The sequence below is a fragment of the Tribolium madens genome, unplaced genomic scaffold (genome assembly GCF_015345945.1).
Source record: "Tribolium madens isolate multiple individuals breed KSU strain unplaced genomic scaffold, Tmad_KSU_1.1 Scaffold_11;HRSCAF=98;Tcas5.2_LG3b, whole genome shotgun sequence".
In the NCBI taxonomy this organism is placed as follows: domain Eukaryota; kingdom Metazoa; phylum Arthropoda; class Insecta; order Coleoptera; family Tenebrionidae; genus Tribolium; species Tribolium madens.
In genome coordinates, this window is record NW_025400975.1 from 8,595,410 (window position 1) to 8,608,702 (window position 13,293).

The window sequence follows — 13,293 nt, forward strand, 5'->3', positions numbered from 1 at the left end:
ATTATTTATTATCCAAGTTACTTGGGATATTGTACTCAAATTCAATCCAAAAGTATCTAAATCTAAATTAGTTTTATTACAAATATATTTTTTGAATAATAAATAAAAAATGTAATAATTTAGAATTTATTAGCCCGGCGCATCCACCATTTTTGGAAATCAAAAATTTGATTTTTTTTTTGAAAAACAGATAATTTTAAATAAATTAATAATTTCTGTGTTTATTGATTCTTTTAATAATTAGAAATTTTAAAGTGCGATTTTTGTCCCATTATATTTTTATATTTAAAACATTTCTGATACTGTTTGGTTGCAAAACAGACTTTTAAAATGTCTAGACTTACTAAATACCTAAGAAAATTGTTTTTTATTTATCAGTCAAAATTTTCAAAAAAAATCAGGTTGTGTTTTTTAATTAAATGATTCATTGTTTAAGTTACTTAGGATATTGTACTAAAATTTGATCCAAATGTAGTCTTTAAGCAAAGCAAGATTTATAAATTAATTTTATCACAAATACATTTTTTGTATAATAAATAAAATATTTAATAAGTTAGAATTTATTAGCCCGGCGCATCCTCCATTTTTATTAGAAAATCTAGATAACTTAAAAAATTTAAAATGCGTTTTTTATACCAAAATATTTTTAGATTTGGAACATTTCTCATTGAAAAATAGACTTATTAAATATCTAAGAAAAAACAATTAAAATTGCCACTATTGTATTGTGGTTTTTGGAAACACGAAGTTTTTATACTTCTGTTTCTACCGTTGTTTATTGTTGCAAATGGGGTAAAAGTTGTATTTTGTACCTCAACTAGTGAAATAGTGCTAGAAAAAATGAAAGTTTGTGGACTTTTGGTGGCAATGGTATATCAATCGGTGGTAGTGCTGCAACTACAAATCTCATTGCTACTAAAAGTAATAACCGTCATGCTCATAACCAACATCGACAATCTACAGAAATAGAAGAACCTAGAAGTGAAAGTGAGTTCGAAGTAGAACAAAAAAAGGGTGCAACAGTACCTTGATCTGGGGGTTCCAGTTGACGCATGTGCCAAAGCAACGGAAGGTGTAGTGGGAGTGTTGGGTGGAAGGAGACAGGCTGGGTGGTTACCTTTGACCTGTAGCTTGGCGGTGTACCTGACCTCAGCCGCCGGATTGCTGGCCACGCACGTGAAGTCCCCGGAATGTCTCGAATCAAGACTAGAAATGCTGAGGAGACTAGAATAGGGATCAAGGGCCGACACGTTGACGCCCAGCGAAGGCGTCAGCGGTTGCCCCTCTTTGAGCCAGGAGACCACCAGTGGCGGGTCCCCGGCGCTCACGCCGCAGACGGTACGAGTTCGCATGCCTTCCGACAGCCCGTCTTGAAAGGAAAAGGGCTCAATAATAGGAGGAACTGAGAGAGAAGAGAAACAAACATCAGAGATAGAAAAGAAATAGGAAAACGCGCGACACGGCGCGCCCAATTACCGTTCACTACCATTTGGTGGGTGTGAGACACCTCTGCTGCCAAATTACGCACAACACACGAATAGTTGCCGTTGTGTTCCGAGGAGAGTTTCTCGATCACTAGAATGCTAGTAAATTGGTCCACTTGGGTGATGGAGACCATATGGGCGGGCTCGACGGTACGGCCGTTTTTGCGCCAGGTTATGGTCAATGGTAAGTCACCCTTGGTTACAGAACATGTTAAACTTGCACGGTCACCCATGNGTACGGCCGTTTTTGCGCCAGGTTATGGTCAATGGTAAGTCACCCTTGGTTACAGAACATGTTAAACTTGCACGGTCACCCATGTGCAAAGTGTCCTCCACGTAGAATGGACTAACCTTAGGAGGAACTGCAATGAAATTATGCATCAAACGAGAAATTACGCTAATGGGGCACTGCGCTGATTTCGGTTTAACTTCTCCTGTTTAAAAGCGACAAACATTTCAATGGTAATCGAACTCAAAACTTGAAAAAAACAAGGACACAAATGAGGAAAAACGCTGGTTTTTATGAGCCAGTAAAAAAATCACACGACTTTCCTTATCCTACTTATTTAGAAAGCATCCTAATATTTAGTGTAACGTTTACGTTGGTGATTACAAGCGAAATAGATCATAGTTTATCACATTTTACTGTTTAATAAGGTATACAGTATGATGAAAAAAAGGCGCCCGTGTTAACCCACACGTTATAAGTGATCTTTTATTAAAGACGAATTCGAAGACCAAAATTGGTTTAAAAAATAGACTTACTAAATACCTAAGAATAAAATATTTCATTTGTCAATCAAAGTTTAAAAAAAAAATCAAGTTGTTACTCAAATTTGATCCAAAACTAGTCTTAAGTAAGATTTCTAAATTAGTTTTATTACAAATACCCGGCGCATCCACCATTTTTGGAAAATAAAATTTCGAGTTTTTTTTTAAAACTTGGATAACTTTTTAATAAATTAATAATTCCTGTATTTATTTATTCCTACAATAATTAAAAATTTTAAAGTGCGTTTTTATCCCATTTTATTTTTTACATTTAAAACATTTCCGATTCTGTTTGGTTGCAAAACAAACTTTTAAAATATCTAGAATTACTAAATACCTAAGAATTTTTTTTTATTTATCAGTCAAAATTTTCAAAAAAAAATTAAATCGTGTTTTTTAATTAAATGATTTATTATTCAAGTTACTTAGGATGTTCTACTCAAATTTTATCCAAAAGTAGTCCTAAGTAATATTTATAAATTGGATTTATCAGTTTATCACAAATACATTGTATACTTAATAAATAAAATATTTAATAACTTATAATTTATTATCCCGGCGCATCCACCATTTTTCAAAATATAAAAAAAATGAGTTTTTTAAAAACCTAAATAACTTTTTAATAAATTAGTAATTCCTGTATTTATTTATTCTTGTAATAATACAAAAATTTAAAGTGCGTTTTTTATACCATTATATTTTTACGTTTAGAACTTTTCTGACTTCGTTTGGTTGCAAAAAATAGACTTACTAATTACCTAAGAATAAATTATTTTATTTATCAGTCAAAGTTTTCAAAAAAAATCAAGTTGTGTTTTTTAATTAAATGATTTATTATTCAAGTTACTTGGGATATTGTACTCAAATTTGATCTAAAAGTAGTCTTAAGTAAGATTTCTAAATTAGTTTTATTACAAATACATTTTTTGAATAATAAATAGAAAATGTAATAATTTAGAATTTAATAGCCCGGCGCAACCACCATTTTGGGAAAATAAAATTTCGAGGTTTTTTTTTAAAACTTGGATAACTTTTTAATAAATTAATAATTCCTGTTTTTATTTATTCCTTTAAGAACTAAAACTTTTAAAGTGCGTTTTTTATCCCATTATATTTTTACATTTAAAACATTTCTGATTTCTGTTTGATTGCAAAACAGACTTTTTAAATATCTAGATTTACTAAATACCTAAAAAAAWWTTTTTCATTTACCAGACAAAATTTAAAAAAAAATCAAGTTTTCAAAATCAAGTGTTTTTTAATTAAATGATTTATTATTCAAGTTACTTAGTATATTGTACTCAAATTTTATCCAAAAGTAGTCTTCAGTAAGATTTATAAATTAGTTTTATTACAAATATAATAAATAAAAAATGTAATAATTTAGAATTCATTAGCCCGGCGCAGCCACCATTTTTGAAAATTAAAATTTCCAGATGTTTTTTTTGAAAAACTTAGATAACTTTTTAATTAATTAATAATTCCTGTATTTATTTATTCCTTTAAGAACTAAAACTTTTAAAGTGCGTTTTTTATCCCATTATATTTTCTACATTTATAACATTTCTAATTCTGTTTAATAAGGTAGAATGCTCGACGGTACGGCCGTTTTTGCGCCAGGTTATGGTCAATGGTAAGTCACCCTTGGTTACAGAACATGTTAAACTTGCACGGTCACCCATGTGCAAAGTGTCTTCCACGTAGAATGGACTAACCTTAGGAGGAACTGCAATAAAATTATGCATCAAACGAGAAATTACGCTAATGGGGCACTGCGCTGATTTCGGTTTAACTTCTCCTGTCTAAAAGCGACAAACATTTCAATGGTAATCGAACCCAAAACTTGAAAAAAACAAGGACACAAATGAGGAAAAACGCTGGTTTTTATGAGCCAGTAAAAAAATCACACGACTTTCCTTATCCTACTTATTTGGAGAACTTTTTTGGTCTCTTGAAGCTATAATTAGTCCAGAAATGCAAAAATCTGGATAGCTCAAATTTCAGCCGATTCTTATAGGATAAAGAAAGTAAAATTGAGTACCCACCTAAACCAGGTGAATAAAAAGTATAAAACTAAACGTTTTTTGCTTAAAATATTCATTTTCTTTATAAAACTAATTGATAAATGATAAAATACTATAAAAAAAATTCGAAATGGCAACCAACTATAGAACCATTTCCTCAAGAAGGTTATGATCTAAAGATTACAACAATCTACAGTATGTCCCCGGATTGAGTTTACAAGAGAAAAAAAAATCTTTCATTTTACGCCAAAACTGCAAAGGAAAAACATGTCATTATTCTGATTCAGTAGAAGAAAAGTTGATTTTTTCTTGATTTTGGATTTTTTTCTTCAATTCTTTCCTCCAACTTGCTACATTTTAAGACCGCAATAACCAAATTATTTTATCTTCAATTTTCTTGTGCGACAAGAGATTTTTTTGCTCAAGCGGATTTTTTTTTGTTCAATTGCATCTAAATATGAGCAACTTTTATGACTACTAACTTTTTGCTGTTTTATTTTCAGACAAGACATTTTTTGTTCAAACTTTCTTTTAATAAGCAATTTTTTGGTTAATTTCTTGTGTTTTAAAGAAAAAAAGGTTTGTTAACAAGCGATTTATTTTTGATTTTGTGTACCCGGCTTAATTTTTCCTCGTGCAATTTTTTGTTTAATTTAATTTCATGTAAAGATAAGCGATTTTTGCTCAAATTTTGTTTCAATAAGCAATTTTTTGGTTATTTTTTGTTCCGTCAATGATTTTTTGTTTTGTGACTACAAAAGAAGTTTTTTGGATAATTTTTAACAAAGGCCGATATTTGGTTTAATTTTTTATTCCAAGTGATATTTTATGACCGCAGTAACCAAATTCTTGAACTGCAAACAATTTTATCCTCAATTTTCTCTTCCAACAAGCAATTTTTTGCTCAATTTTTTATGACCTCGAGCAATTTTTTATTCAACTTCATGTGATAATGAGCGATTTTTGTGACTACCGCCGATTTTTTGTCGTCGACCGTTTTTTTTTTGACCACAAACGATTTTTTTGTCCAATTTCATGTGTAAATAAGTTATTTTTGTGATTACGGCGATTTTTTCATCTGCAAATTTTTGCTCAAATTTTGTATTTTTTTGGTTAATTTCTTGTTCGAGTTTTGTTTTGTGAATATGAGCGATTTTTTTCATTTTTTTTTGGGTTCTCACAAGTTTTTTTGCATAATTATTATGAGAAAGGCTACATTTAATTGATTTTTTTATGACCTCGAGAGTTTTTTATTCAGTTTTATGTGAAAATGAGCGACTTTTCTAACTCTATTTTTTCTGACGACAAGCGATTTTGTGACAAGCAATTTTTTGTTTAATTTTTCTACTCGTCGACCGATTTTTTTGATTACAGGCGATTTTTTGTCCAATTTCATGTGAAAATAAGCTATTTTTGTGACCAACTTTTTGGTCAATTTCTTGTTCGAGTCAACGATTTTTTGTTTTGTGAGTATGAGCGTTTTTTTCATTTTTTTGGGGTCACACAAATTTTTTACATAATTATTATGAGAAAGGCTGAAATTCGCTTGTTTTCAAAAAAGTGAGGAAACTATGAAAAAAAAGAATATATTATACAAAAAATTGTAGTTAATTAATTTAATTTTTGTTTTGTAAATTTTTTCAAATGTTTCTCTTTTTCTTTCCTATTTTTCTTCTTCTTTTCTACCTTTTTTTAAAAGATATTAAATAAAGTAACTAGGTACGTAATACAAAATATTTAATTTGTTAAAATAAAATATATTTTTTTAATAATAGTCAATTTTTTCGTCGACTTTGAATTGTGTGTATACAATTAAAGAACACTAATACTTTTTAAAGTCGACAGTGAATGTATAAATTATACGAAAGGAAAGACTAATACAATTTGCATCTTTTATTACCTAAATGTTCCGGAATACGACGGTTTACTGGTCAATTTAATTTTTTTGTGGAAAGTTAAAAGTAGGAAAGTATTCTCTTGATGTGTTATTGCCATTAATGGCCAACGATCCGTGACCTTTATTACCTGTGGGAAACATTCAATTTTATGGCAAATGCAATTTCGCAAAATAATGCGATTTTATATAACCGAAAACAAAATGATGAATATTCAGACGTTTGCTGAAGTAATTATTTTCATTTGATTAATTGTAGACAACAATAAAGGATGATGCAGACTGCAAATGTAAACAAGATAAGGAACAAAACTATGAAAAAAATTTATTAAAAAAGTAATAACAAAACAAATTACAAACGAAACAAACACAATAAAAATAAACAATGCCGGAAATACAAAAACAAAACATTTACCTACAAAATGTAAAAAAATCGGTTAAAATATTTTTAAATGCTCAATTAATTATGAAAATGTATGAGAAAAAATTCTGACCTATGACACTAACTTCTCCACTTCTTCTTGCGCTGTGTCCTTGTTTGTTCCTTGCCCAACAAGTGTACACCCCGGAGTCTGCCTTTTTCTCAACAGGATGTATGATTAATGTTCCATCCTTTAAAACCTTCTGTCTTAGATCATCCGGTAATTCCCTCCCTGAACGTTCCCAGTGAATTTCTTCAATGGGATATCCCGCCACAGGACATTTCAGTTGTAATGTTTCACCGGCCACAGCGGTTACTTTGGGAATCAGACGAATGTAGGGCATTCCTGAAAAACGGTGTTTTTTAAATATACAGGGTGTTCCGTTTTTATTCTTACAAGTTTTACCAGGTGATAGAATATTCAATTCTAAGACAAAAGTTTCCTACAAACATGTATCGAAAAATGCTTGGTAAGGGAGCTACACCCCCTGGAAGGGGGCTAACATGTTTTTGCTAATATTTCAGAAACCGTTTAAGATAAAATTACAAAATTTGGTACAGATGATAACCTTTATACACCTAAATGAATTCAAACATCGAATGGCAAAATTTTTAATCAGGGGCGTACGAAACTGGGGGAGTTTAAAGTAAAAAAATACCTTATTTATTTTGGCTTTAGTTTCTCGATACTTTCAGCAACAAAATCTTAATTTCGATAGTTTATCACAGAAAAGTCTCTCTTGTGTCGATACGACTTATTGTTTTTGAATAAAATTAATTTAAAATTTATGTTACACACCAATACAACATTCAAATAAATCTGAATTTACAGAATAATAAAAACAAGAAATTCATATTTTTTAATCAACCTCAACTAACTAACATTACATTACAGTAACAATAATAACATTAATTAAATGAGTTTGCCTAAATCTAAAGGAGTTGTTCAAAGTGACCACCATTTTGGTCAATGCATAACTAAAGAAACTAAAGCCAAAATAGGTAGGGTATTTTTTTACCCTAAACCCCACCAGTTTCGGACGCCCCTGATTAGAAATTTCGACATTTGATCTTTGAATTCGTTTAGGTAATTTTGTAATTTTATATTAAATATTTTCTGAAATATTAGCAAAAACATATTAGCCCCCTTCCAGGGGGTGTAGCTCCCTTACCAAGCATTTTTCGATACATATTTATAGGAAACTTTTGTCTTATAATTGAATATCCTATCACCTGTTTAAATTTGTAACAATAAAAACGGAACACCCTATATAATATATATTATAATATAATATATACAGAGTGAATATAAAGTATGGAACCAAGCGGTTTTATTTTTAATCATTGGTCTCCAGCAAGAATAATTAATATAAATTAAAGTAATATAAAAAATGTGATCGTATTTTCAGAACGAAATTTTGTTTTGTTTTTGAGATTTTTTTGTCAAAATTTGCAATTTATGTGTAAAAATTTTTTTGAAAACATTAAATATAAAGCGGATAGTTGTAATACTTAGAGTATAGCTTTTATGAGAAAAATGATTTTACAGTGGGTTGCCATTTAAAAAAATATTTTTTTTTTGTAGAATTCAAAAACAAAAGGAAATTTCGAAAAATTTTATTCTTGATAAAACATCACATTTTTATAGTACTTTCTCACTCATCAATTAGTATTTTCAAAAAATAAATAGTTTATGCAAAAAATGTTTGGTTCCATACTTTTTATTCACCTGGTATATAAATAAACACCTGAAACCCACCGTAAACGTTCAAACGAGCCGAATGAGAGCTTTTCCCAGCCCGATTTTCCGCTGTGCAAGTGTATTCGCCCCCATCTTCAACCATGACATGGCTTATATTCACATGACTAATTACATCGCCATGTACTGTGACGTATTGTCCTATCACAAATCTGGAAATAAATAAATGTTTTATTAATTTAATCCCAAACTTTGCTTTTTACGAAAATTGTGAGATTTTTCGTCTAAAGGAGTTTTAAAAATTAGAAAATGATACATAACAGAGATTAATGTTCTCTGGAGTTGAGTGATTTTGTTGGGGAAGCTTTTGTATTATTTGAAAGTAGTCACGCAAAAAGTTCGTTTTATAAACTACACTGGATGTCAAAATTAACCGGATACTAAAATTTGGCGATTTTTCACATTGCAATATTTTTGTTATTCTCTATCGGATTTCGATGAATTTCAGGGTGGTCCAAAAGTCTGGAAACGATTTTATTCTGGCGAAACTATCAATTTTTTTGGCAAATAAATTTATAGGTGTGCAATGGCTATAAAAATGCTATTTAAAAAAAATTAAATGTAAATTAAATGTTTTTACTTACGAGATAAACATAGTAACATTTTTTTTTATGGAAACCTACCACATTTTTTTTAGACAACGCGCTTGTTACAAGAATTGTTTCTATGCAAAGAATTAAAGTTTTTTTTGAGTAAACTTCCAGTTTTTTTTTGGAAATAAATTAATAAATGTTTAAAGGTTGTAAAGGAGCGATGACAAAATATTTTGTATTTCAATTAATTGTTTAAACTTTTGAGATTACCATATTAATAGTTTTTTCTTAAATGAAAACGGTTTTTAATTGAGAGAGTGACTATAAATTCGAAGGATTTGGTTTAAATAACCTTGAAACTTAGGCAATAAGGTCTAAAATTGGATTAATTTGCCTATTTTTTGTGATTTAAATTTGCAAACTCAAGTCTCAAATAAGTATTTTTGCCTGGTTTTCAACAAAAAAATTCAGAAAATTGCAAAAATGGGTCCAAAATGTGTTAAATTTATAAAACAAATTTCAGTAATAAGAAACTCATAAAATTTGAAAATTTAATTTAAATTTGCAAAATTAAGTTTCAAATGAGCCTTTTCGCTTGTTTTTTACGAAGAGAACATCCTAAATGTAAGAGATTTGGCGAAAATAGTACAGAAAATAACAAAATTTCATCTGTTAAGAGAGTCTTTTACCAAGAAAATCACTAAATTTGAAAAATTTTATTTAAATTTGCAAAATTAAGTCTCATGAATTTTTTCGCCTGTTTTTCACCAAGAAAAAATTGAGAAATTTTGCAAAAATAATACCGCAAATAGCCAAATTTCTATCTGTTTAGAGAGTTTTTAACCAAGAAAATCACTAAATTTGAAAAACTTGATTTAAATGGGCAAAATTAAGTCTCAAAAAAGTTTTGACAACAGATAAAGTTTAAATTTTTTTTAACATAATTTGAACATTTTCAATAAATATTTTTGTACATTTATAAAATGCATAAACATTTCTTTGTAAAACAATAAATAAAAAACCGTTTCTATTTAAGAAAAAAAGTATTAATATGGTAATCTCAAAAGTTTAAACAATTAATAAAAATAAAAAATATTTTGGCATCGCTCCTTTACAATCTTTAAACATTTATTAATTTATTTCCAAAAAAAAACTGGTAGTTTACTATCAGTAATCATTTAATTTTCATATTTATTCCTTAAAGTAGTTCAGTATAACTTCATAATAAATGATGGAAATGTAAATTTTCATCTCTGTGGTTTACAAAGTAAATGTTTCTTGCAGCAGGAGCAACATGAGTGAATTTCTGGGAAATGCAGGGCTTGTCAATGACAAATATTTATTGTTAAAACAAGTAATTGCATGTCCTTGTTTTCATAAACTCACTTTCGTTAAACAATATTGCAAAAACAAGTTATTAAATTAATGCAAATGCGCACAATATTCAATTAATCAATAATATTGTAAATAAAAACAGAACAGTTCTTGTGCATACAACTCTCTAAAATGAATGTTTTAAATTTTTTTGCACTCGTAATCCCAGTTCTAGTTCATGATTTATATTTCATACTCGTATGATGATAAAACTGAAAACCAATTAATTAGAAGAGTGAAAAACCGCTGGCAAAAAACAAAAAAAAATGGTCTCTTGTTTGAGAATTTGAATTTTTTTGGACCATTTTGAATCAGAAAATTGTTCTAAATTTTTCACTTATTGTACGTAAAGAACCAAACTGTTGGATTATGTACTTTTGATTTTTTTCGAAGATTTAGCAAGCGGTTTTGTGGATTTTTGAATATTTTTTTAAGAGATTTGGAAAATAAAGGCTAAAACCGCTAAAAACGACTCGAATCGGTGTTTTTAAATTAAAAATTGAGCAAAATACAAATTTTAGTACACAATAAATGTACTAAATACACAGAGTTTTGTAGATCTTCCAAAAATGCCAAATTTTGACAATTTGGTCATTTGACAGTAAAGAAAATTAATTAATGTTTATTCTTCAAATAATATTTTTTTATATTGACAATAAAATCAAAGAAGGCGATTTTTAAAACAAAAATTTTAATTATTTTTATTTTTTTTGTCGAAAAATCTAAGACGTGTTCTAATTGGTTGATTTTAAAAGACGTAATTGATTGGCTAAGAATCGAACAATGACACTCAACTTTAACGCATTAAATAATTTTTTACTTTTTATTGGTCTAATAATCGAAAGTGCATATTCATATTGGCTCTGGGGTTGGCTCCACCCATTGTGCAAAATTAGATCCAATTAAAGTAAGATAACTCACACTAAACGCTGATTTGTTATAAAAATTCGATTCAAAAATCAATAATTATTCACGATTTTTTAAATGGGTGGAGTTACTTATCGTTGCTAGGTTTTTGTCGGATTTTGGCCAATAAGAAATAAAAACCGGTTTGTTCTCACCTTAGTGGTAATTACGTGAATGGGAAATGATTATTATTGGTCCTTGTAAATCACCAATAAGTTAACATGTGTCCATCCAATCAAATTCAAGATTTTGCCCAAAACCTCACCGATTGGACATTAAAAAAACTGTTTTAATTCAATTCAAATTTGCTTTGAAAAACAGGCAAAAATAATGAATTTAAGTTAATTTTTCCAATTAGTCACAAAAAAATCAATGTTAAATAAGGGACTATTTCGTCAATTTTGTATCAGTAGGCTCCAAAAAATGCAAATGAAACCTTTTATATGATTTTTAAAAATGATAAATTTAAATTTGTTTCCTCAATTGGCTTTGAAAAATTCCCGTTTAGTGCAATTTTTTTGTATTCTCAGTTGGCAATAAAAAAATACTATTACCAAAAAATTGACAATATTTAGACAATTTGTATATAAGAACGCAGAATCGATGAGTTTAAACTTAATTTTTCATTTGCCAATAAAAATAAATCGTTTTAATGGACTATATTTGTAAATTTAAATTTGTTTCTCTCATTGGCATCGAAAAAACTGTGACAAAAATACCAATTTTTTTTTAACTATTAAAAATTTTTTGTGCGATTTACTAACCTGCCGTGACTTGGCAAGGGAAACCCATCAAGAGTCCACGTGATCTGCGGCGTGGGATTCCCCGAAGCGCTACATTTGAGCGACACCGCAGGCCCAGGTTGTAAAGTTTGTTCGATGAAACTGTACAGAAGAATGGGTGGGGCATCTACAAAAAGCATTTTTCACGAAAAAAATTGACATTTTGTGAGACTGACCCCCGAGTTGCAGCTCGGCTGACGCCTGGGACGTGTCCCCCTCCGATCGCCGGACTATACACTGATACATCCCCCTGTCTTCGCGACCCACGTTGTTGATAACCAGAGTTTCGCTGGATCCTCGACCCGTGCTGGGCAACTGGCGCCCATCTTTGTACCATGTGAGAAGGTGCGGCCCATCGTTGGACGATGAAACTATACAACGGAATTCCGCCGTTCCGCCCATATGGACTGTGAGCATGGGTGGGGAGATTTCCACATGCAAAGCTGTTGCGACAACGAGGCGGATGTCAGCGCTTGCTTCGCCACCTGCATTTGAAGCTGTGCAACGATAAATTCCGGCTGAAAAAAACCCGGATTTTAATGAGCTCGCCGGCTGGATTATAATAATATAATAATTAAGGAAAACTTCGTAAAATATGCGCATCTACAGGCTGTATTTTGGGCATCTATTGTTTGGGACAGCTGCTTATTTAATATTGCTTCCTGTTTTACCGGAAGTGACATTAATTTCAGTTTTTTAAATGTAACACCCTGTATACTTTATCATTTTTGAATTCCTCATTAAATAGTCTTTCAACAAGCTCATTTACTATTATCTATCACTAACTTGTGATTTTAGACAATTTAAAAATTAAATTAAATAAAGAAGTCTGTGGAAAGAATTTTTATTCATTTTATCTAAGACAAGCAAACGATTGATAACGAAAAACTGTTCAACTTTGAGCAATAAAAAATTATAACTTCTTTAAAAGCAATGAAATTATAGCTTGGGGCGTTTTTTATAATACAACCTGTATATGCACGTATTTTACACAAGATTTTAAGAAATATGCTCCAATATATGCACGCATTGATATGCAAAACTTTTAACAATAAAAAATCAAAGTTGAGATAAAATTTTATTCTCGACTTTGTATTTTCGACATCTTGAACGAAAGAGAATAAATAAATTGGTTTTGCCCCAGACAAGCCATTTTAATAACCTTTTCTAAGAAATCTCTACTTTTCAGATCACATCACTTTAAAATATTTCGCTAAAAAACTATTTATTTTTTGGAAGAACTAATTAATGAATGATAAAATACTATAAAAATGTGATGTTTTATCGAAAATACAATTTTTCAGAATCTTCTTTTCTTTTTAAGGTCTACAAAAATGTCTTTTTT

At 29.8% G+C, this 13,293-nt stretch overlaps 1 protein-coding gene across 5 annotated transcripts in view; it reads right to left on the bottom strand.

The window, feature by feature from the left end:
- The window catches only part of LOC123015438 (Down syndrome cell adhesion molecule-like protein Dscam2), an 81,453-nt gene that overhangs the window by 14,995 nt on the left and 53,165 nt on the right, over positions 1 to 13,293 (bottom strand). For 2 of the 5 annotated variants that reach the window (XM_044415175.1, XM_044415167.1), the window contains exons 7-11: positions 12,125 to 12,466; positions 11,931 to 12,075; positions 8,354 to 8,505; positions 6,668 to 6,940; positions 1,118 to 1,402 (exon numbers count right to left, since the gene is read on the bottom strand). In XM_044415175.1, coding sequence (XP_044271110.1) covers positions 1,118 to 1,402; positions 6,668 to 6,940; positions 8,354 to 8,505; positions 11,931 to 12,075; positions 12,125 to 12,466 — 1,197 coding nt within the window. Of the gene's footprint in view, positions 1 to 1,026; positions 1,403 to 1,476; positions 1,695 to 3,914; positions 3,982 to 6,667; positions 6,941 to 8,353; positions 8,506 to 11,930; positions 12,076 to 12,124; positions 12,467 to 13,293 lie in introns of all 5 variants that reach the window. The other 3 variants (XM_044415196.1, XR_006413383.1, XM_044415183.1) reach the window with 3 other exon arrangements.